This window comes from Phascolarctos cinereus, unplaced genomic scaffold (assembly GCF_003287225.1).
Source record: "Phascolarctos cinereus isolate Bilbo 61053 unplaced genomic scaffold, phaCin_HiC Scaffold_2;HRSCAF=192, whole genome shotgun sequence".
Classification (NCBI taxonomy): domain Eukaryota; kingdom Metazoa; phylum Chordata; class Mammalia; order Diprotodontia; family Phascolarctidae; genus Phascolarctos; species Phascolarctos cinereus.
The window spans coordinates 266,100,107-266,125,845 of record NW_027555625.1 but is presented as its reverse complement, the minus strand read 5'-3'; the positions used below and the strand labels follow the sequence as shown (position 1 = coordinate 266,125,845).

The following is a 25,739-nucleotide window of genomic DNA, read 5'->3' as shown; positions in this document are numbered from 1 at the left end:
GGAGACGGTTGATGTGACCTGCAATTTACTTTGATTTGAGGGAGGGAGGGCTGTGCAAAGTCACCAGCCTCACTTTCTCCTCCAGAGCCATCTCAGTGCTTGGCCAGATATCCATCAGGGCTACTGGAGATGTCCCAGGGGGGCCATAGGACTTGTATTGCTCAATGCTGAGAAGGAAAAGATGGGCTAGGGGACAGTGAGGAGAATGGTCTGGCTGAAACTGGGTTCAGGGTAGGTAAAGAAAACTAAGTCTTCTAGAAGAGGAATCAAGGTAGTATAGTGGATTGAGGGTTATACTGGGCCTAGAATCAGGAAGACCTGAGTTCAAATCTAGCACAGATGCTTAGTAGCTGTGTGACCCTGGGCAAGTCACTTAGCTTCTCTCTGCCTCAGCTTCCTCAACTTTAAAATGGGGATAATAACAGTATTCACCTCAAATGAGGCAATATTTGTAAAGAGTTTAGTACAATGTGCCTGACACAGGATAGGTACTTAATAGATTCTTGTTAACCTTCCCAGATGAGTGACTTTTTTCAAATTGAGTTTCAGGAGACCCTTGTCCTCTACTTAGCAATTGGGCTTTCTTCCAGGAAAGGGGACGGAAAGTGGGAAAATAAGTCTTAATCAACTAATACCCCCCAGTTCTTTGCCTCCACATTCAATGAAAATGCAGCCAAATCCCATCCTAGCATGGTTCAAAGTTGGTTTAGATAGCCTGTGGAGCAAATTGAGTCTTTTTTAATAGAACTGCATTCGGTCAGACTGATATACGTTTGTTAGCATAGAATATGGATATTGGTCCTATCCTCAATGCCAGTGTGGTGAGGAATGGGATGGCCAGTCTTCCTATTCTTGCCTTTCCATTTACTCACCTCAAATCAATTACTTCACCTTGCTTGTCCTCACTCTCCTCATTTGTAGAAAAAGGAGATTAGGTTAAGTGACCTTCAATGTGACTTTCTATACTAAATCTCTAATCCTTTATTAAGAAGAATATTTTCCCTTTGAGTTCCTGTGATGTTACTGCTGCTGAATAAATATTTCTCCACACAGAAATTATAGAGGTAAAAATCTAGGTTTTGTTCTGATTGAGCTAAGGATTTAGAAAAATAACCCTAAACAAAATGGAGTTTCTGACCAAGCCTTTATAATGAAAAATTTTGTCAGAAATATTTTTATACATAACAATTGCCATAAAGGTCACATGAGCCTAGTCAAACAGATTCATTATCTCATGCTTCCTTCAATTAAGATTGAACAAACTAAGAACAAATTAGTAAGCAGACTAAGTTACAGATTTAAACACTGAGTTCACAAAATCCCACATTTACAAAACTATGGGGTTAATTTTTAAAGAAGTCATAGTGGGCTAATTAAGAGGAGGAGATTTACTTGTCCCAAAGATAACCCCAGGGCCCTGAATGGAGGAATTCTTTCAATGATAAAATCTCTTGGGTGTGTCAGGGGAAAGCTTTTCATCAATAAAACAGGCCCAATTACTTGGGAAAGCCTTGACTCCCTTTTTGGCCTCTTATTTGAGGAATGTTTGAGACCTTAAGTAAATTTTTACATCCCTTGGGACAGGTTTCAGCCAGCTCAATAACCTCCTAACTAGGAAAAATGGCCCTGGTCACCAGTAATAAAAAAGGAAATCAAAAATAAAAAATTCCCGTAACACTTAGGTATGATCTTACTGTCTGGATTTGAAGCTTAGCTCTTCTGCTTTATACTAGCTGTGTGACCTTAGTTAAATTATTTAACTTCTCAGTTTATTCACCTGAAAATTAAAGGGGTTGGATTATAAAATGTCTAAAATCCTTCTCTAAAGGACCCAAATCCTGTGGTCTTGGGCACCAGATTTCAAAACATGCCAATACTGGTCTGAGATCTGGGCTAGCTAACCCAGTGGAAGCTCTGGAGTTTAGGATCTAACAGTCCCTACTAATCTGTACCCAGATTTTTCTAATCTTAGTTGGTCCCTCACTGAAGCTAGGCAACCCTTTAACTACTCCATCTCTCCCTATAGCAGCCATCCCAAACCAAAAGGAAGCCTGTACGAATAGAACTCCCTCACTCCACTCTTTTAGTTGAAGTTCTTGCCTCTCAAACTTTATGGGAGAGAGAGAGAGAGAAAGAGAGAGAGAATTCATTGAGAACTCTCTTCCCTCCTCCTCACAGCACAACCTTTTGAAATCTTCACCCACCATTTCTTCCTTTACTCCAGTCTTTGATGAAGAGAAGCTTTTTCTCACCAAGGCCCATACCTCTCCATACACCCTCAGTCCCATATGTCTTCTTTAGCAGATTGCTCCATTCTTTTTCCCACTCTCTCTAATCTCCATTCTTTCCTTGTCTACTGGTTATTTTCCTGCTAACTACAAAGAAATCTTCTCCATCCTTAAAAAATCCTCACTAGATCTTACTATTTCCAATTATTGTTGTCCTACAATGTCCTCCTTTTCTTATCTACGCTTGAGAAAGTTATCCACAGTCAGTGTGGATCCCACTTCATCTCCTTCCCCTCTTAACCCTCTGCAATTTAGCTTCTCATTTCATTGCTGAACTGAAACTGCTCTCTCCAAAGTTGACCAATTATTTTTTATTTGCCAAATCTAATGGCTTCTCAATCCTCAACTGTCTTGAGACCTCTGCAATCACCCTCTCTTTCTGGATACTTTCTGTCCTTAGGCTTTTTAATGACAGTGCTCTCCTTTCTTTCTTCTACCTTTCTGAACTCTCCTTCCCAGTTATCTTTGCTCATTCATTATCTGTATTGTGTCCACTAACTGGGTATACCAAGGCTCTGTCTTTTTCTCTCTATACTCTCTCTGTATACTGTATCAGCTTCTATGAGTCTAGTCATCATATGTATGCTACATATATATCCAGCCATAGTCTCTCTCCTGAGTACCAACCAGTTCATTTGATCCTGGAAGCAATTGCCTGTTAGACAGTTCCAACTGGATGTCTCATCAGCATCTCAAATTTATGCCCAAAACAGAATTTATTCTCTTTCCCCCTCAAACTACCCCTTTGATGAACTAACTTTTTTTCCCCCCCAACCTCGGGCACCCTAGTCATCTGGGTTTATTACATTGGGATTATCCTCAACTCCTCACTGTTGCTCACTTCCCAAATCCAATTAGTTGCCCTGTTGTTTTTATCTCCTTCTCTCCATTCATAGTCACAGCCCTAGTTCCTAGTTCATGCCCTCATAATGTCTCTCCTGGACTATTGCAAGAACTCCTTATTTGATCTTCCTGCCTCAAGCCTCTCCTCACTCCAATCTATCTTCCACAGTTACTAAAGTGATTTTCCTAAAGGGAAGGTTTAATCATATCACACCTGCTGTCCCTCCCCTTCTCCTCCACCTCCCCATTCAGTTAACTTCAGTGGTTCCCTCTTGCTTTTAGGATCAAGCATAAATTCTTGTTTGACATCTCTTCAAAACCTGGTCACTTTCTACTTTTCTAGTCTTCTTATACATCCAGGTATACTGGCCCACTTGCTAATCTACACACAACACTATCTTCTGTTTTTTTTTCAAGACTCAACTCATACACCATCCCTCCCCTCCCATTCCCACACCCACTTAGCTGTTAGCGGATTCTAAACTACCTCATTCATTTTGTATATATTATATATACTTCAATGTTGCATGTTGTCTCTGCCATTAGAATGTAAACTCCTTGAGGACACGGATGGTGTAATTTTATCTTTGTATCTCTAGAGCTTTGTACGATGCTTGGCATATAATAAATGCTTAATAAATGCTTGTTAGCTGATGCCTGGCAAATGGTGAAGTGAAGATGTTTAGCTAGCAAAACCAATTGCTTTGGAGAGTACCCTCCTATATCTCCCAGGAGAGGGCAACCTTGGGGCTCTGGAGACTGACCTTTACCCCTGCTTGTTCCTTACCTCCCCACCAGGTTTGTTTGTAGAAAGCTGTTTTGTTGAATACCAGGTGTTGTTCATCTTTGAACCAGAATTTCCTGTCAGCTTTACAGCTGTTGCTGAGACGTCATGTTCTGCTCTTACACAGAGCTTTGGGAATTGATGATATATTTTCACATAACGTCAGAGCCACAGAAATCATCTAACACTCCCTCCTTATTTTAAAGATGATGAAACTGAAGCTCAGAGAAAGCAAAGGAAAGGAAGTGATCCTTGGGTCATGTATCTATGTAGTGAGAGAGCTAAGAGAAGACTGAATCAATACATTTTTGTTGTTGTTCAGTCATTTTAGTTGTGTCTGACTCTGTGATCCTATTTGGGTTTTTCTTGGCAAAGATACTGGAGTAGTTTGCCATTTCCTTCTCCAGCTCATTTTATAGATGAGAAAACTGAGGCAAACAAGGCTAAGTGACTTGCCCAGGGTCACACAGCCTTACTAGCTTACTGTGTCTGGGGTTAGATTTGAACTCAGGTCTTCCTGGCTCCAGGGCTGGGGGCTCTATCCATTGTACCACCTAGCTGCCTGAATCAATACTACAAGACACGAATATTTCCTCTTTCCCTGGCCTTGCCTAGTAAAGGTAGACAGCTGGACAGGTCTAGTTTATTTGTCTGGCATTGTTCCTCTGACGAAAGAGTCAGGGAGAAGAGCCCTGGTGGGGCACAGCTACCCATCCACATCTAGAATGCCCTCACAGTAGTTTTTGAATGGAATCTACAAAAGTCAGTCACAGAACTGAGGATGAGGAAAATGTCACAGAAATGAGGCAAGGCTGAGCACACCAGAGCTCTCGGGCGTTCAGGATTCTGACAGAGAATGGAAACTACTGGAGGGGGGGCTGTGGGAGAGAGGAAGGAGCAGATGGTTAGAACAGAAGATGAAAGCTCCTCATCTTTGGCCCCAGCTGTGGAGCAATTAAAAGCTCTCAGGTCCTTTTACAAAGCTGGGAGCAAACCTTCAAGGGATCTTGTTTTCCTAAAGGTTAATTACTATTTAAAAGAGGTGGCTTCTCTCCCTTTTCTCTTGGGCTTGGCCGTCTGCACACATTATGCAGCATCTCCCCACAGGGGCCAGCAGTGGTGCTCAGGGCGTGGGGAAGAGGCTAATCCGGCCTTGTCTGGCCTCCCTGCTGCCTGCCTGCATCACAGAAGCTTCTAGGGCTACTGGGGAAAGGTCCATTCCAACTCACATTTCAAAAATACAGGAACATTGATGGAGGGAGGACATGCTGGCAGAGCACCTACCTTTCCAGCATTCCCTTCTTTTTGTCCTGCATTGGATAAGTTGTCAAAAGGAAAACACAAACCCTCTCCTGGGAGCACCCACTGAGACTGAAAAGCAAGGCAGTGTCAGTAAAGGAACATCATGCATGCAGTGGGAATAGCTCTGCACGCTGGTGGGGAGGATGAAGGGGTGAAGAGACCTAAGCTGTAGTCCTATCCCTTCTACGACTGTGCAGTTCTAGGGAAGTTATTTGGCCTGTCTGGGTCTCAATTTCCTCATCTACTAGATGGGAATAATTTGCACTATCTCATAGGGGTATTCATAAGATCAAATAAGATAATTCAAATTAAAGCACTTTGGAATTATTATTAAAATAATAATGATGATTTTGTATTATTATTTGTTATCATTATCATAATAATACCATTATTGCTGTCATTACTATATACTGCTCCCCTGGGATCCCTCCCACAGTTGTTCTCCCTTCCCCCACTGCGGATGGGAGAATCTGGAACATTAGAGGTTTTTCTGCTATCCAGATTCCTGAAGTTAGGATGCTCTGTTCCCTGGGGACTTTAGGGAGATCTGAGCTATACAAATACTTATTAGGACTCTCCGGATTTTAGGGGTAGTGCTGAGTATTATAGCCATGGACCCTTTTCTTTTATCTCTGGTCTGGCGTAAGATTAGTCAGACAATGAAACAGGTAGCTGGAGACCTGTGAAATCTCTTCCTTTGGAGATACAGAGGAATGGACCAGTTGACCTCCAGCCTGACAGTTCTCATGTCCTTCATCTCCCTGGCCCTGAATCCCACTCTTATCTGTTGACTGTGGAGGTAGGGGTGATTTTCCACATCAGAATCCTTCTGGCTTCTATTTCTCTCCCCTGCACCCTTCCCTCGTCATCTCATGTTTGGCTTGCCTGGGCCATACCTACTTTCTTCTTTTTTCCATTGCTATGGAGCAAGCTTGTGCTCCCCTCCCCCTAGCCTGTATCTCCAGCCAGATGCATTTGAAACCTTTCTTTCAGAAAATTGCTTTCTTTTATTTGAGGTCTTGCCATCCTAGGTAATTGGCATCTTCTCCCGCTGCCTCGGTCTCTATTTTTATCAGCTGCTTGCACATTGACACATCTTCCCTCTGCCTCATTATCTTACTCAATTTTAGTCCTATTGCAGCTTTTAAGATTGGTTTGGAAGGTTAAGGAGCCTGCTAACCAGGAGATTCCCAAAGTAGGCTCGTCTCTGGGCCCTGGAGGGTCAGGGGACTGTTGGTGTGGTCTCAGATCATTCCAAGTCCTGGCTGCTTCTTTGGCCTGGACTCTGAAGTAGGTTTCCTAATCCTGAGTCCCCAAGTCCCAGCAGAAACCTAAAGTTGCTGAGTGGAATAATGCTACCTTTGGCTTCTCAAATCTAAGATTGAAAACGAGATTCAAAGTTATCAGCATCACAGTTGGTCTTGTTTTCTGAATTTGTTTCTTCAATTAATCTTAATTGCCAAGACTTTATTAAGTGCGCATTATGTTCCCAGCACTGTGCTCAGTGCTAGGAATACAAAGGCAAAAGTAAAACAATCTCTGGGCGACCTCAAGGAATGTACAACCTAATGGGGGAGATAATATCCAAGACATACACAAATTAATCTTGGAGAGGAAGGCACTAGCAGCTAAGAAGATAAGGAAAAACCTCCTGAAACTGCTAGTGTTTAAGGAAACTAGAGATTCCAGGAGGCAGAGGTGTGGAGGGCATTGTAGGCATGAAGGAAAGCCAAGGCACAATGATTGGAAATAGAGCTCTGATAAGAATAACTAACACTTATGTAGGGCTTATTATGTGTCAGGCACTGTGCTATGCGCTTTACAAATATTATCTCATTTGATCCTCATTAACAACCCTGGGAGGAAGGTGCTATTATTATCCCATTTTACAGATGAGGAAACTGAGGCAAACAGAGGTTAAGCGACTTGCAAGGGTCACACATCTAGTAAGTGTCTGAGGCTGGATCTGACCTCAGGTTTTCCTGACTTCAAGTCCAGCACTCCATCCACTGTGCCACCAACTGTCTCTGAGTATGAAGAAGAGCAAGTATACAGTACGGCTGGACCAAAGAGTACATGGAGGGGAGTTTAAGGGTAAGAAGACTAGAAAAGCTGAAAGGGGCTCAGGGGTGAAGAGATTTAAATGCCAAATCGGGGAGGTAGGTCCTAGAGGTAATAGGGAGATGCTGTGGTTTATTGAATAATGGAAGGGGAGAGCAACATGGTCAGACCTGTACTTTATACTTTGATGGCTATGCAGAGGAGAGGTTAGACATTCAGTGGGTAAACATTTATTAAGCTCCTACTACGTGCTAAGCATTGGGGATACAAAAAGAAGAAAAAGACAGTCCTTACTCTCAAGGAGGTCACAATTTAATGGAGGTAGACAACAAGTAACAAATATGTATAAATAAGCTAAGTACAGAATAAATAGGAAATAATTAAAAATGGGAAAGAGACTAGAATTAAGAGGAGTTGGGAAAGGCTTCCTGTGGGAATTTTAGTTGAGACTTAAGGGAAGCCAGGGAAATGAATAGGCAGAGATGAAGAGGGAGGGCATTTCAGGAATGGGAGACAGCTAGAGAAAATGAGTGGAGTGGATAGACAGGGTGTCTTGTTTGTGGAACGACCAGGAGGTCTGTGTCACTAGATTATAAAGGACAGGGCAAGGAGTTGGATGTAAGAAGACTGCAAAGGTAGTGCGGGTGGGTAGGTTGTGAAGGGTTTTGAAAGCCAAACAGAATTTTGAATTTGATCTGGGAGATGATGGGGAGCCACTGGAGTTGATTCAGTAAGCAGAGTGACATGGTCATATCTGGATTAGAGGAGGGGAAGCTTGAGGCAAGTAGAAGGTATTGCAGTAGTCCTGGTGAGAGGTGGTGACTGTGTTGAGTAGAGAGGAAGGAGCATGTGTAAGAGATGTAGGGATAGAGTGAAATGTTTTGGTAACTGATTTGATACATAGGGTGAGAATGGGGAGTTAAGGATAACACTGAGATGTGGTGAACCTGGGTAACTGAAGGATGGTGGTATCCTCAGTAATTAAGGAAGTTCAGAAGAGATTTTGGGGGAAAATGAGTTCTGTTTTTGGCATGTTGAATTTGAGATGCCTTTGGGACACTCGAGCTGAAATGTCTAGTAGGCAGTTGATAACACTGAACTGGAGCTCAGGAGGGAGATTAGGGCTTGATATATAGAGATGATAATAGAGCCATGGGAATTGATGAGGTCAACAAGTGAGAGAAAAGAGAAGATGGTTCAGGACATGCCTTTGGGATTTTTGTTGTTTGTTTTTAGTCATGTCCAACTCTTCATGACCCCATTTGGATTTTCTTGGCAAAGATACTGGAGTAGTCTGCCATTTCCTCCTGCAGCTCATTTTACAGATGAAACGGAGGCAAATAGTGTTAAGTGACTTGCCCAAGGTCACACAGCTAGGAAGTATCTGAGGCTGTACTTGAACTCTGGTCTTCCTGACTCTAGGCTGCTACATCACTTAGTTGTCCTAGAATGAAAACAGAAGATGGTCCAGGGCAGGCCTTTGGATACACCCACTCTGTGTGTGTGTGTGTGTGTGTGTGTGTGTGTGTGTGTGTGTGTGTGTATGAGAGAGAGAGAGAGAGAGAGAGAGAGAGAGAGAGAGAGAGAGAGAGAGAGAGAGATGGCTAATGAATATATGAAAGAAAATGAGGAACTCTCAGAGAGATAGGAGAACCAACAGCAGTGTTACGAAAATGCAGAGGGGAGAGAGTGTGTAGGAGGAGAGGGTGGTCAGCAATATCAGATGCTACTGAGAGGTCCAGAAGGATTGGAGAGCAGTTTCAGTTCAGTGCCACAGATTCAAAAACCATATTGCATGAGGGTTAAGAAGAATGAGAAGGGATAGAAAGTAGAGGCAATGAACATGGGTGGCTTTCTCATGGAGTTTGCCTGAGAAAGGAAGGAAAGACGTACAATGCTAGATATAGGGTATGGTAGGATATAGTGAGGGGTTTTTAAAAATGGGGGAGACTTGGATGTGGAATGTGTTTGTGGGCAGCAGAGAAGGATCCAGTAGATAGGAAGAGTTGGAGAGAGAGAGAGAGAGAGAGAGACAGAGAGACAGACAGACAGAGACAGATTGACAGAAGGGGAAAGGATGACAGTAGGGGCAAATCTGTAAGAGAAGATGATAAGTTACAGATCAAAGGTATATAGAGGGGTTTGTCTTGGTGAGGAGAAGGGTCATTTCTTCGTCAGAGAGTGTAATAAAGGAGAGAATAGTGAGGGATGAAATCAAGAGTTTGTGAGATGAGGAGGAGGAGAAAAGAGGAAGCCCAAGGTAAGCAGCCTCCATTTTTCTCTGTTAAGTATGAGATGAGTTCCTCAACTGACAGGGGAGAGAAGGGATGCTGTTGGAGGCTTAAGAAGAGAAAAGAAAGTTTGTAATAGTTGCTATGATGAGTGAGATAGAGAAACAGTTACGGAGGAGAGAAAGTATTGCCTTGCTGCAGTAAGGGCTCATTTGAGACCGGATGACAAAAATTCATAGTGGAGCTGTTTGGTATAGTTTTGTGACTTTTTAGCTTCATTTGGGAGTATGTGAGTAGGAGTGGAGAATATAGATGAAGAGAGTAACATCCGGGGTTGGAATTTGGCATGAAGGAAGGAATAAGAATGTCCAGAACAGAGGATGGTATAGAGTTGGTCCACTAAAGCATCAAGATTGGGAAGGGAGGACAGTATAGCCTGGGAAAGAATTGTGAGGGGTGGAGGAATTTGAAATCATAGTAAGGAAGGATATTAGGTTCCAGAAGAATAAGGCAGGGATAAGAAATGATGACAAAATTAAGGAAGTTTAGAATTCTTGATCATAGAAGTGGAACCCTTATGAGTGATGGCAGGATCAAACGTATGATTATCTTTGTGTTTAAATACACTAAGGTGGAGAGGAAGAGGTCATGGAAATTGACTTGACTGAGGAAGTGGCAGTTTATTGTATTTGAGGAAAGAGGAACATGTATGTTGAAGTCTCCTAGGTGAGAAAAGTGAAATGAAAGCGGAGAGGAAGACTGTGATACAGGCTTTAACTAAATCACTGAGAAAAGAGAGAGTATCCTTGGAATAGGTAGGTAGCAGCCACCAGGGTCTCGATTAGGTGACACATTTAAATAGAGTAAATGTCATAGATGGAGAGATTGCTGAATGGTGGTAGTACAGGGAGAGTGTAGCAATGACAGTGGGGAGCAAGGAATATTATGACTCTTCCTCTAGGACCAATGAGTTGTGTGTGGGTGGGATATGAGCAAAGGTACATCCAGTACTTACTGGAGAAAGGATAATTCGGTATACAGGTATAATTCAGGGGGAGTCAGGTCTTGGTAAGTGATAGAAGATGGAAGAAGCATTAGAAGAAAAGCCTCTGAAATGGAGGGAAGTTTGTCAATTGTAGAGAGGGCATTCCAGAAAGCATGGTGGAAGAGGCAGGCAGGGTAGGAGCGGAACATTTTGGAAATAGGACTAAAATGGATGGGGATGAAAGAATAAGCAGCGTAATTGGAGAGTGGGTTTTTCTATTAGTCTGGGATCCAGTATCAAAGGGATTGACAAATTAAGGGAGCAATTTGCCACTGGACTGACTCACCATTACACCTAAGGAATTGAACATCTTTTCTATTTTTTTAATTCAAATAGCATCTTTGTCACTTCCCAACCATTCCCTCAACCCTCAAAATACTTCCCTTGCAACAAAGAAGAACAGACAAATAAAGCAAATCAACACACTGGTTATGTCTGATCGATAATAATAATAATAATAATAATAATAATAATAATAATAGCTAACATTTGTATAGTGCTTACTATGTGCCAGGTACTGTTTTAATAAACACTTTACAATTATTGTCTCATTTGCTTCTCACAATAACCCCAAGAAATAGGTGCTGTTATTGTTCCCATTTTACAGATGAAGAAAATGAGGCAAACAGAGGGTAAATGACTTGCCTGGGGTCAGACAGACAGTAAATGTCTAAAGTTGAATTTAAACTCAGTTTTTCCTGGTTTCAGGCCCAAATCTTTCTCCATGGTGCCATCTGGCTGCTCCTAATGTGTGCTTAATTCTGCCCCCCCATACCACCCCCTCTCCACTGAGAGGAAGAAGGAATACTTCACCAGGGATCCTTGAGTTCCCTGAAGCTATGATTAATCACTCTGTTGATCAGAATTCTGATGTATATCAGTATTGTTTACATCATTGTGGTCATTATATACCTTGTCTTTCTGATAATATTCTCAGTGCTTTCTTCCCTGAAGGGGGTAAGGACTTGGGAGAGGGGATTAATGCTGGCCTCCTTGACTGATTCCTGACCTGGTCCTGCTATCTCTACTCTGAGCCTTAGTAGGATTTTTGATTCTGGTCACACAGTCCCTTTAATAGTTTCCAAATATGGTCAACCCAAGTAGCCAATGTAATGGTCAAGTTAGGGTGCCTCTGTTAGTCAGAATCCTCTGAGAGTACTCCCTTTTAAAAACACGTTTTCAAGGATAATTTTTGTTTTTCCAACACCTACATCTCTTCCCCACTCTCCTTTCCAGAGAATCAGAAAAAAGAGGGGGAAAAATAGTTCAGTAAAACTAAACAACATATCAAAAAAGTGTGATATTCTATGTGGCATTCCATACCCATAACCTCCCATCTATGCAGAAAATGGAGGAGGGAGAACTTCTCTTGTGAGGTCTCTTGGCATGACATAGGTTGACATTAAAGGATGATTCAGACCAGATGGATGAGAAAACTAAGAATGAAAACCAGAGAAATCAGGGGATGGGTATTATTAGAGAAAGTAACCCCAATGCCCCCTCCTTCCCTGGCCTGTCCCCTGTCCCCTGAAGTGTAGCTGTACCCACATCACTTAAGCTGATGATGCCTCTTTGAATTTATCTGCCACTCTGGATCATAGGGTTGGGGACCAGAGAAGAAAAGGGACAAGAAGACAAGTGAGAGAATGGAAGTTCAGTGGGCACTTCATGGTGGTTTGAATCTATTAGAAATGGGGAAACAGTCCCCTGAGGACTGAAAGCAGTAAAATGTGAGTTCAGTTCAAAGCACATGTGAATGTCTTAGTTTAGAAAATATGCAGGTTCAAGTTAGTTTGAAAAGTCATTGGTGTTTTTCAGGAAAAAAAAATCCCCAAATCAATAACCATATTGGGATTTGTCGTTATTGTTGTTGACTCCTCATGACCCCATTTGAGGTTTTCTGGACATAGATACAGGAATGGTTTGCCTTTTCCTTCTCTGGCTCATTTACAACTGAGGCAAATAGGGTTAAGTGACTTGTCCTGGAGTCACACAGCTAGTAAGTGTCTGAGGCTAGATATGAACTCAGATCTTCCTGACTCGAGGCCAGGTGCTCCATTCATTGCACCACCTAGCCGTCCCATAATGGGAAGTGAAGAATTCAGGGAAACATGAGAAGATTTATGGACCGATGTAAAATGAAGTAAGCAAGATCAAGAGAACAATCTGCAAAGGCTTCTACAGTGAAGCAGAGTTGAGAAAGTGCATCTCCCTCACTCCCTTTTTAGAACTAGAGGACTATGGGTGTGGAACACTGCATATACCATCAGGCTCATTGACAAGGGGTTAGTTTTATAGAAATGCTTTTTTCCTCCCTCTTTCCTTTTTATACTATGTTACAAGGAGATGGGAGGATATTTGGAAATGAAAGGGATATGGAAACAAAAAATTGCAATAAAGACAAAAAAATTTAAATCCTCAAAACAAAAATGTTTGTTTTAATTCTTAGTTGAATAAAGAATTTGCCCTTTGGGCACCATTCATGGTTTAGCAGGTTAACATGGAAGGGGGGTGGGGGGAGGAAGTACCCAATCACAGCTTTGGGTTCAGGACTTCGTGTTCTGGAATTGAAGCCTTCAGTGTGGAAGAGCCAGGAAGTTCATGCTTCTTCCTGCTTTTCCCTGCCAATCTTAAACTCTAAGGGAGGGCAGGCAGGACTAGTTTTAGGGTAGGTTGTTGGAGACGGGGAATGCAAAAGCCTAGCTGTCGACCGGACTTCCTCATCTTTTATTCTCCTCTTGTTGTGATATAGTACAAAGAACCCAAGGCTTTGAAATCAGAAGAACAGCATTCAGGTCATGGCCTGCCACATATTACCACCTGTGAAACCTTGGGTAAATCACTTGACGACTTGAGATTTTAGTCTGCTTATCTGTGAAAAAAGGGGCAGCTAGGATAGAGCACCTGGCCTGAAGTCAGGAAGACTTGAATTCCAACTTGGCCTCAGATTCTTATTAGCTGTGTGACCCTGGGCAAGTCACTTAACCCTGTTTGCCTCAGTTTCCTCATCTATAAAATGAGCTGGAGAAGGAAATGGTAAACCACTCCATTATCTTTCCCAAGAAAACCCCAAATGGGGTCAGGGAGAGTCGGATATGACTGAAAACTACTGCACGACAACAATCTGTGAAACAATGCAGTTAGAGTTGATGTCTAAGATCCTTCTAACCCAGTGGTCTCTATGATAGATAGGTGTGAAAATATGTATATCTATCTTTACACACGCGCACGCACCTTTTTGCTTGATTAGGGATTTTTAGCAAGAGGGGTTGAGATTTTCTGTGGCACAGTCTGATTTTCTTCAAGATTCCTGGGAACTCATTGGTAAACAGCAGAATCTCTAGTTTGGGCCAAGACTTAGTAGAGACATAGAAATATTGAATATCAAAGCTGGAAGGGGCCTCAGAGCAAAGAAAGTTAGAGCTAGTCCCCTTAGAGACCCTTTAGTCCCAATAGCCCCATTTTATAGATCAGGAAACCAAAGTGCAGCCTGTTATCCAAGATCTTACAATGGCTTAGAGCCAGAACCCAGATTTTCTGATTCCCGATCCAGAATTTTTTCCCTTACATCCTATTTCACTCTTCAAATGGGATGTGAGAAGACAGGGAGCAAGCGTGTGTTTGTAGTTCTATGAGTTCAAAAATCATCTGTGAGATCATAGATTTCGCACTGGAAGGGATGGTAAATCAAACCTAAGCCCCTCCTTTTACAGATGAGACAATTGAAGCACAGACAGGTTTAGTGATGTGTTTAGGGTCATGAAGTTATTAAGTGCCTGAGGCTGAATTTGAATAGAGATCTTCTTAACTCCAAATCCAGATCAGGTTTAGTAACTTCTTCTTTGGATTTAATAACTTCTGCCTCTTCATCTTGATCAGACTTGCTAACCCCTAGATCTCAGGGCAGTGTCTAAATGCAGAACAAGTGTCTACATCTGGTCTAAGGAGCAGAGAGAACACTGAGATTTCATCTCCACATGTTCTGAGTCAGAGTACCCATGGGAGGAAAAAGGGGGGACCATGACACTGTTTGAGCTCTAAGAATCATATCCTTCCTCTTTGTCCACATTTCTAGTTTCCCTGAGGACACTTTCCCCAACTCTCAAGACTGCCCACCACATAGAAAATATTTCTAGCTGGTCCACACTTGTTGATTACTTACTATGTGCAAAATCCTGTACAAGGGGCCATTGTATTTTAGATTTAAAACTGAAAGATTCCTTAAATGCCATCTAGTTGACCCACACACACTTTTTACCGCTGGTAAATGATTTGCTCAAGGTCACGTGGGTAATAAGTGGCAGGTTCACATTTGAATCCAGGTCCTGTGACCAATGGTTGATTTTTTTCTTTCACTGTGATAGGCTGCTTCCCACAGCAGTTTGTTTTTTACTACCATGATGAACTTAATTGTCATCTCCTCCAAACCTAGAAGTATTCTTCTGGTGCTTAATAAATGCTTTTTGAATAAATTGATGAATGAGTAGAAAGCACAGTTTCTATCTTTGAGGAGGGCCGTGATTGAATCAACATGAAACAAGGGCAGTTTCTCTCTTTGAGGAGGACCGTGATTGAATCAACATGAAACAAGGGCAGTGGTTGCAGTTAGGCTGATCAACCGAGCAAAACTCTGTACCCCATCCACTGTTGTTCCCAGTGCAGCTGCCCTTCTGGCCTCTGCCTAGTTGTGCCCCTTGATTAGACAGCATTGTTAGAGACCCCCAGGTGGAAAGTTTGTCTAAGGAGCCTTTGCCCTATTGGGAAATGGGGATAGATCTTTACTGTGCTCTCCATTACCTTTGCCTTTTGGCTTTGTTTCAAGCCTCAGCTCAGATTCTGCCTTTTGTAGGGAGTCTTTCTTAGTCTCCCCACTCCTAGTGCCTTCCCTCTATGGTTATCTCTCAATTACACTATATCTGTATGTCTCGTATGACCAGTTTTTTGCATGTTGTCTTTTTCATTTGAATGTGAGCTACTTGAGAGCAGGGGCTGTCTCCTTGCCTTTCTCTGCTTCTCTCTCCCTCTCTTTCTCCCTCCCTCCCTCCCTCTCTCACACTTGGCAGAATGCCCAGCACATAGTAGGCACTTAATAGATCCTTGTTAACTGACTTAAATGAGTGTTGAGGAGAGCCGGTTCTCTGTTTCAGCTGCTATTAATGTCGAAGAGGGCTCCCTGTGGGTTTTTCCTTTGACTGCTGTCAGGTGCTTCTGGACAGTGCTCCGTTTAGAAGACAGCTTCTCCAGTCAATACTAACTCAACACAAACAAGCCATGGCAGTTACTTAAGAAATGGCTCCCTTGAACTCTGCCAAGCTGAAGAACCGTTCATCCACATGGAGGGCCTTGCCCCGCTGGGGCCTCTGCTCCAGACCAAACACTGGATTGAGTTATTCTCAGGCTTAGGTTGCTCAGTGAGGCCATGTGAGTCAGTACTGTCTGGGGTGGAAGATGGCACTTCCTTTCCTGGGGGATGTGAAGCATCCTCTGAGGGCTCACTCCAGGGAGGCTTAGCAATGACATGCCCTGCTGCAGGGTTTGTCTTGGCCTCCATCCAAAGGGGTTCCAGTATCAGAAAGATTTGATTAGAATGCTACAGCACTCATAGCCATGCCAGGCTCTCAGTTCCTCAACAGAAGAGGCTGTGTCTTACTGTCTCTGATTCCTCCACAACAGATTAAATCAGTACATGGCTGTGGATTGGTTGACTCATGGCTTGGGCGGGGAGGATAAGACTGGTAGGAATTGAAGCCCTGCCCAGGCTCTAAGAGGCTAATTCCTGGAGCTTGGTGACCAGAGGCTATGGGATCCCAGTAGGAAAGGGACAACTGAGGCTTAAGAAGCCTATGGAATGATGGGTCAGACTCCCAGCACTGGGTGCTTTGCTCAAAGAAGGTAACATGAGAGGATGCATCTTCATAACCAATGCAAAAGCATTCTTAGAGTGGGAGAAGAATCTCAGTTGATCAAAAAGCATTGATTAAGACCCTGCTTTGTGCCAGGCACTGCATTAGGTATTGGGAGACAAAAGTGAATCAGTCCTTGGCCTAGAGGAACTTATAGTCTATCTGTATACATATATGGATGTGCTACAGATACATATACATACATACATACATACACATATATCTACATATACACATATGTGGATATACAGCATATATATACACACATACACACAAATACATATGTGGATATACAGCACGTATCTATAAAGGTAAATTCACAATGGATAGAAGGTAGTTTTGGGGAAGAGTACTAGCTCTGGGATTTCAAGAAAGACTTTTTTTTTTAATTAGTTAATTTATTTATAGTTTTCAACATTCACTTCCATAAGCTTTTGAGTTTTACATTTTCTCCCCCTCCTCCCCAAGACAATGTGCAATCTGATATAGGCTCTACATATACATTTCTATTAAACATCTTTTCACATTAGTCATGTTTTAAAGAAGAATTAGAACCAATAGAGAGGAACCGTAAGAAAGAAGAAACAAAAACAAAATAGAAGGAAAAAAAAGAGCAAATAGTATGCTTTGATCTGTATTCAGACTCTATAGTTCTTTCTCTGGATGTGGATAGCATTTTCCATCATGAGACTTTCAGAGTTGTCTTAGATCCTTGCATTGCTGAGAAGAGCTAAGCCTATCAAAGTTAGTCATCATGCAATGTGGCTGTTAGTGTGTACAGTGTTTTCCTGGTTTTGCTCACTTCACTCAGCATCAGTCCATACAAGTCTTGCCAGGTTTTTCTGAAGTCTGCTTGTTCATTATTTCAAGAAAGACTTCTTATAGACTGTGACACTTGAGCTGATCCTCGAAGGATACCAGGGATGCTAAAAGACAGAAGTGAGGAAGGAGTGCCTTCTGGGCATGGGAGACAAAGTTCTGGAGAGAGGACCTAAAATGCCAAGCACAAGAACTGCAAGGATAGTTTAGCCTGCATTGTAGAAAGGATAAAAAAGGAAGTTAGGTGCAGTGGGGCTGGAGAGATAGGTTAGGGCCAGGTTGTTGAAGAGCTTTGAATGCTTTATATTTGACATATATGATGTATTTAATATATATTTCTATATTTGACATACATACACATCTGTATATATGTGTGTATACGTGTATATATACATACACACATGTATGTATTGCATAACAACAAAAATTTGCCATTTTTATATTTGATCATAGAAATAATAGGGAGCCACCGGAGTTGATTAATGACTGGTTAAGGGAGTAACATAATTGATTAGACCTGGGCTTTAGGAAAATGAGAGGTAGGTATTCAGGGCTTGGTTGCTTTTCCCTTTGAATTCTGTTGACAGCATTCTATAGCAAGGTAGAATGGGAATATTACTGTAGAAGGATATTACTGCTAGAAGATAATATTACTATGGCTCTGAGTTCTAATCCCTGCTCTCAGATTAACTCACTCTGTAATTTTGGATAAGTTACTTCTCCGTGGAATAATGGTTTTCCCACCTACAAAATGAAGGCATTGAACTAGATGGTGTCTATTGTCCCTTCCAGCTCTTAACGTTTTGAGTTAATCTCTGTGTGTGTTTCTCTACCCCATGCTCCCTCCTCTCCTCTCCTACAGTGTAGTAAATTTGTACTTTGCATAGTGCTTGGCACATTGTAGGTGCTTAATAAATGCTTATTAATGGACTGATTGCTGAAACTTCTTCCTTCTTCTCTTTTGCAGTTACTGAGAAGGAAGTCCAGCAGTGGTGAGTACCTGTCTTCCAGTTTCTTATACCTTTCAGATTCTCCTTTAGGAGAGAGTGGGGCTAATATTTGCTGAAACAGTCTTCTGTAGAGCAGAGGAGCAGAAAGAATGTGGGTGTTGGATACCACATATATATCTGAATATAGTTTCAAAGTTTCCCCTGTCGCATACCCCTGGTTCCGTGCTTCATACTGGAATTAATTTGCCTGGTCTGAGGCCTACCAATCCCCACCAATGGAGCTGAATTATGATTTAACACATGGATTAATTGTTCCAAAATGCAGAAAAGTTACAGAAATGACAGAATATTTCTTACACTTCTAGATTCAGGCCCTGTTGCTCCCTAGTGAAACTGGGCCTCTATAGTCAAGGCCCCTCTAGGGGTGGGGAAGACATTCCCTTGGGTGCTGAGTCAAAGAGGGCAAGTCCTTGACAGTGTGACACTGGAGAAGTATTTACAGGGGCTGGCCTCTCACTTTCAGGTTTTTTGGAGGAAATGAAGGGTAAAAGGAAAAGAAGAGATCTGTGCTGGGGGTTGGGTGGGGATGGGTGTGGGAGAGGAACAGTGTGCCAGGATTGCCCTGGTCCCTTTCCTAGGTAGGGATGAGGACAGCCCAGAAGATCCAAGGCCACAGAGGCTCTGCTGGCCCAGGCTGGGCAATGCTCTTGGGAGAGATGGGACCTGAATCCAGATGAGCAGGAAACGTCTTTCTTTGCTCCCTGAGCTGTGATTCTGCAGCTCTGAGGCTCTGCCTGGTTGGTTGCTCATCTACGTGCAGAGCACAGGCTTGATTCCTGCAAGCCCTACCAGCTGAGAGGGAACTGAGAGATATTCCCCATCTTTGTCTCCTCTAGGGGCAGAATGGGGAGAGGAAAGAGTACAGACAGGGTGCAGGGCTCCCTGTAGCTTGAAGTTCACTTCTAGGTCTGCCTATTTGGGGTTTGGATGGGGAAACTGTAGATACGGGGTATTTCTGAGAAATTGTGGCTATTTCTAGGAGAGAAAAACAACCCATCCCTCAGTATCCTTGCTCCTTTCTCTTCCCTCAGGGCTTACAATGCCTCTTCTCCCTATAGGTGAGGAGGCAAGGTGGTATAGAGGATTAAATGCTGGATTTGGAGTCAGGAAGAACAGAGTTCAAATCCAGCCTTTTTAGTTGTGTGACCTCTGAGCAAATCACTTTTTCCCTTTGAGCGTCAGTTTCTTCATATGTAAAATTTACCATGCTGTTGTGGGGAATGAAATGGGATTTTCTGTCTATTTGTCTGTCTGTCTGTCTGTCTGTCTATCTATCTATCTATCTATCTATCTATCTATCTATCTATCTATCTATCTATCTATCAATCCATCTATCATTTCACAAACCTTAAAGGGCTATATACATGCTAGCTGTCATTATTATTTTAGGTTATTCCAGTAGTCCTTATTGGACTTTGATGGAATACCAGGGGTGCTTTGCTAGGTCTCTCACACACACACACACACACACAGAGTTCATTTTATAGATGGGATAATTGAAGCTTAGAGATGAGGTGTGTCTTGTCCAAGGTCACACAGCCAGTTAGTGTCTAGAATTCAGGATTTCTGTGTGTTCTTTGTACTGCTTATGTTCTAGGAACTGGGGAAGCAGGAGTGAGTGTCCTTTCTCTTCTTTTTTTGGGTATGCTCCTGGCTACCCCTGAGCACTGAGCCCCGGGGATGCCTTGGCTTCCCTTTCCTTCTCTCCCTTCAGCAGAGATGCTGTAGAAGCTACTTATCTTCTCCCCATCCCGATGTCCATGAATCATAAGTTTGGGAACCTGATATGAAAAAGTCTTAAGTCTGTTCCCCCTATCCTCCCTCCCACCCCAGCCAGACAGATCTAGGAACAGGGCTGTTGTACAGTCCCACCTGCGTCACTTTAGACTGGAGCTGTCTACAAACATCTGGGTGGGGCTCCTGGGATGGGTGGGATTAGCTCCAACAGTGAAGGCTTTTCCTTCACAGGGAAAAAGAAAGACCTGGAAGAACTAAGGGATAGTGAGTGACGAGTGAGATAGGCGTGATGGTGCAGTGTGTTTGGGTAGGTAAGCCAATTGAGGCAATAGGGAAAAAGTAGAAGAGGCAGGAAACCTGGGTTCTAGTCTCGGTTTTTTGCCACTGACTTGCCCTGTGGTTTAGGACAAATCACCCTCTCTTAGGTTTCTCCATCTATAAAATGAGAAGGTTGGACCATGTGAACCCATAGGGTACCTTTCAGCTCTGTGATCTGTAGTTCGATAATTCTGGGATCCAGCTGGTTCTGTTGAGTCTCAGAACCCCCAGTGTCACCGGCGCCCCTCCCCAGGGAGCTTTTCAGTACTGATGTTCCTTCTACCACCCCTTCTGCCACTAGCCCTTGAGGCTGACCGCTTTGCTTCAGGATTAGTGACTGCTGTCAACTAATCTTCTTGGAGAATCTTAATGGCCGCTAAGGAGCTAGTGTCACCCTTCTGGGAAACAGGTTTGTGATTTTACTGGAGCCTTCTGGGGGCCATAGCTTATCTTAATCCAGCAAATGGTGGGAGTTTCTGGTACTGTGAGAAGCAGGTCTGGAAAGGAGTATAAAGTTTAAAACAAGGAGAGACAGAGGTCATTGAGTCCAACCTCCTTATTTTGTAGATGAACAAACTGAGGCCCATTGAGGTAGAATGATTTGTCCGTTGCCACCCAAGTAAGCACCAGAGAGTCAAGTCTTTCGACTCCCAATGCACACCACACTTTACTGCTGCTCCTGGGGGCAGGTGGGACTGTCACTGCCTCTCAAGTACCAATGAGGGGGTGGTTGCCTAGATGTAGTAGGAGCCCAGCTTGCTGCTCAGCCATATGCAGACACAGCCTAGAGAATACAACTCCCCCCTCCACTCCTTCCCCAACCCCCCTCACATTCTCATGTACCAGCTCAGTTCCCCACCCCCAAGGGGTTTTGGGAAAATGAAGCTGGCAGCTGAGGAGGGGAGTAGATTCCAGAGACAGTGCCAAAGCCTCCAACAGGGATCTAGCCCAGGTGGTGGGTGGGAAAGAATACTTCCAAGCGTGTATGCTCCCCTGCTCCCCTGTGGAGATATATTTGTTTGTGTGTGTGTGTGTGTGTGTGTGTGTGTGTGTGTGTGTGTGTGTGTAGAGTATTAGGGGTGGGGGTCCTGGGAAAAGGTAGGCAGGGTAGATGTCCAAAGTGGCAAGTCTATATTTTTTTCTGGACATTGTCCCTTAGTTGCTTGAAAATTCCTCAGTCTGATCTAAGACTCCTAGAGGGAATTGAGGGCAGTGAGAGCCAACCTGTCTTCACCACCTGACTTCACAAGATGGGGAGGGTGAGGAATGCATTATTACCAGGGGAAAAGCTGGGAACTCTTTAGGGGCAGCCTTCCCCTCCTTTCTCCCTTCCCCCTTGCTGGTGTTTGATTTCCCTCTTTTCTGGATCTCCCACAAGAATAGAAGCAGAAATTTCAGAAAACAATTTCTCTTTTCCTGCTGTTCTCTTTCCTCTTAATGGCACCTTCCAGCTTCTCATGTGGCTGTTATTATTACTGGTGTGCCCACTTAAGCCTGCTCGGTGATCATCAGGAGGGTGGGTGGAGTGGGCTAGTGTGAAAAGAGGAGGAGGGATGAGGAGGAGAAGGGAGGAGGACCAGGAGCTCTTTATCGGTGTCCTCTCAAGCACCTAAAGGTGATCAGGACACCTGGCTTCAACTGCCCAGGGAGCAAATCTGCAAGTTCAGCCATTGTTCTCCTGTTGTGTAAATGGGAGGCTCTGAGGATTTGAGCCACTTGCCCAAAATCTTGGAGGGAATCAAAAGAAGTGGTGGTTAATGGAAACTAGAACTCCTGATCTGCTTTCCCCTCTCCCACTGCTCCCCTCCCCCAAGCTCTTTCCACAAATATCTTTCCTCTGTCATAATTTCAATTTTTGTGCTAAAAATGTCCCTTGGATCATTCTGGGTTTGGCCTTGAAGCCTAGGGCTGTAATGGAATGAGACTAAAAGAAAGTCAGAGAATGCCTCTCTTGGGGGCCTTTTTTGGAATGATCTGCCACCCCTACCTGCTGCTAGATTTTAGCCTTGCCTGGGGTTGAGATAAAGGACTGGGCAGTGGTTCTGAACTCTGCCTCCATTTTTCTCATCGTTTCAGGATACATAAATAAGTAGCAACTAAATAGTGCTTTAAGGTTTGCGAAGCACTTTAAAAATATCATCTCATTTTATTCTCTCAACACCCGAAGAAGGTAGGTGCTGTTATACTCACTTTACATTTGAGGAAAATGAGGCAGAGGTTAAGTAAGTTGGATTTGAGGTTGGATTTAAACTCAGGTCTTCCTGACTTTAGGTCTAGAGTTTTATCCACGTTTTTCACTTGGCTGCCACTAGGTATAATTGGTAAGCACTGGTCAATCAGAGACACTTGAGACCAAAAATGTCTTCTGCACCAAAGAATTATGCAGTCCATATCATGAGATCATAGATTTAGAGCTGGTGAGGATCTTAGAAGGTCATTGAGTCTGACTTTTCATTTTACATATAAGAAAACTGAGGCACAGAGCAACACACACACACATACACACACACACACACACACACACACACACACACACACATATATATTTAATTACTTCCTTACATAGCTTGTAAATTTCTGAGACAGGATTTAAATCTCAATCTTCCTGACTCCAAGTCCAGTGCCATATCTATTATGGCAGATGAAGTCTGGGATAGAAACCCTGCATTGAGAGAGAAGGCTTCTTAGGCACAATGGCTAAGAAATAAGCTTCTCCACCCCGGTGCATCTGACTCCCAAGTCTCCTGGGCACCAGCAAAAGGGCAAAATGCAGATGCTAAAACCTATGGTGGCTTTCTTGGCCACATACTGTGGGCTTAGGCATTTGGTCACTGCCCTGGCAGGGAGTATATAAGGACTCATGATCTGAGACCTTAGCTCAGAATTACATTCACACCATAGTACTTTTGATTAGTGGAGCCTTGACCTGACTCATCTCTCTATCTCAATTTTAACTCCTTTTCTGTTCCTGACCTCAAATACCTGTCTAACCCATTAAGCTATGACATCCATCCCAGTGTTCTCTCTGCTCTTGGTTTCTGTATTTTGGATTTCTGGAACTGGGAAAAGAGGAAGGAGAGGGAGATACAAGTAGAATTGACTAAAATTTTGAATTTCCGAAAACAGTAGGAGAAACAGTGTGGAATACCATGCTGGAGTTATGGGACCTGAGTTCATAGAAGCATAGGTTTAGAGCTGGAAGACACTTCAGAGGTCATTGAGACCAACCCTTTTGTTTTACAGATGAGGAAACTGAGGCTTGAAGAGTAAGTGACTTATCCATCCTCCCTCCACTCATAACTAATAGGCCCAGGAAGGAAGATTTAAACCCAGGTGTTTCTAGCTGCAAGTCCAGCACTCTTTACCATTGGTTGGTTGTTCAGTAATTTTTCAGTCGTGTCTGACTCTTCATGACCTCATTTGGGGTTTTCTTGGCAAAGACAGTGGAGTGGTTTGCCATTCCCTTCTCCAGCTCATTTTACAGATGAGGAACTGAGGCAAATAGGGTTAAGTGTCTTACCCAGTAAGTGTATGAGGCTGGATTTGAACTTGCGAAGACGAGTCTTCCTGATTTCAAACCCAGTGCTCTATCCACTATACCACCCAGCTGCCTTCTACTTTCAGTCATGTCTCTTCCAGTGACTTATGTGATCTTGGGCAGATCACACAGATGATTTTCTGGCATCAGTTTCCCCTCTATAAAACCAAAAAGTTGGGCTCAGTGTTCTGTAGGAGCCCTTCTTATAAATCTGTCACTGTCCTGTGACAATATTACAGCCAAAAGGAACCCAGCTGTAGAGACTGATTGCTTTTCTCCCATGGTTCCCTTCCCCCAGGTCCTTTCTTTGTTCAGGCTAAACCTTTGGTCTGTGGCTAAAGCCATCAATCTAGTCATGGAGAACATTACTGGAAAAAGTACACAGGATAGATGCCTTCCCCTCCAGGTCCACGGGAAGGACGCTGAAGTTCCAGGAGCCCCAGACGACCCTGAAGCATCAGTCACTTTGGCTCTTGAGCGTCCTCTGGGTGTGGGCCTGGAGGTGGGGGGCAGGCTTGGAGCTGGAGGCTGCCCTGCAAGTCCTATGTTGTCTGAAGCCTGCTAATTCGGGCCTTTGCCACCACTAGACGCTGTTTTTCCTCCTCACTTCGTGATGTGCCGCAAATCACAGTCTGGTTGGACCAGAGCCAGGGAACTGCTCTCTCTTCTTGGGCTGACGTCAATGCCTCCCCCACCCTGATCCATTTTTCTTTGGGAAGCTCCAGCAGCCTTTGCTTCTGACAGCCTAAGGGGTGGGGTGGGGTGGGGTAGGCATATTTAGGCCAGGGCACCCCAAAGTGGGATCCAGAACTAGGTAATAATCAGGAAATCTCCTAGGCCTCTTGTCTATGGTGTCACTTTTTTAAAAAACTTGCAGATAAATAGGCAGAAAGATATAGACATTTGTTAAATGAGCAAATCGCGACAGTGAGTTTAAATGACTTGGCCACATGAAGTAACAAGCCTTGAATTTGAACCAAGATCCTCAGCTCCAGTACTCTTCCCAATATTTTATCCATCCCCTAGAAATAAGATAGTACAGTGTGGTCAGCTTCACTTCAGGACAACGTGGAGAGATTCCATTCCAATCCATTCTATTTTATTCTTTAGGACAGGTCCTAGATCTCACTTGAGAATCCATTCCATTGTTTAACAACGTTTGCAGTAAATGGAAGTTTGTCCTGTTGTCTAACTTAATTTATCCTTCTGCAGTTTAAGCTAATTCCCTCTGTCCTCACTGCTCCTAGGGAATCATTCTCTGTAGATTACAATTGCACTCTTTGGGCTTAGACTGGAAAAACTACTGTATTTTAAAAGATGGGAAGACGGTGGATCAGGGGTGGAGTCTGAGAAGGAAGAATGGAGGAGGAAGGTTAAGAAGGTCTAATTGGGTCAGTCACTCTGCTTGGTCACTAGAGATGAATGACATTAAAATCACTTCCTTAATTCTAAACTCTAACAGCAGCAATCCTAGCACTCTGCAAACTAAGGGGTGAGAGATAAGGGATGGGGGGATGGTAATCTTATATTTCCTGAGGCCCTTCCTCCAGCATTTATGCTGAGTCTTTCTGAAACAAGGAACTGGGGAGAAAAATACAACAGAAAGTGAGTTCTTTGGGAAGATAATGGGAGAACCCTCACCAAACCAGCAGTCAGGCAGAAGGCCCAGCTGTGTTTAGCTGATTGCAAATAGAGGTTATACTTTATTATTTATTATCTGCTTTATTTAGTTTCTTCTCACCTTTCCCTGCTGTTGGCTTTGTGGAAGGCAGCCGCTGCAGTGTTAACCCTTGACAAGCAAAAAATTACAGATGGATCAGAATCTTTCAAGCTGTGTTCTGGACCTCTGGGGGCCATTTC

General features: G+C 43.3%; 1 protein-coding gene across 1 annotated transcript in view; it reads left to right on the top strand.

Moving 5' to 3' along the window:
• Positions 1-25,739, top strand: part of NCS1 (neuronal calcium sensor 1) — a 96,173-nt gene that overhangs the window by 41,305 nt on the left and 29,129 nt on the right. The window contains exon 2 of the mRNA XM_020973563.2: positions 18,244-18,268. Coding sequence (XP_020829222.1) covers positions 18,244-18,268 — 25 coding nt within the window. The remainder of the gene's footprint in view (positions 1-18,243; positions 18,269-25,739) is intronic.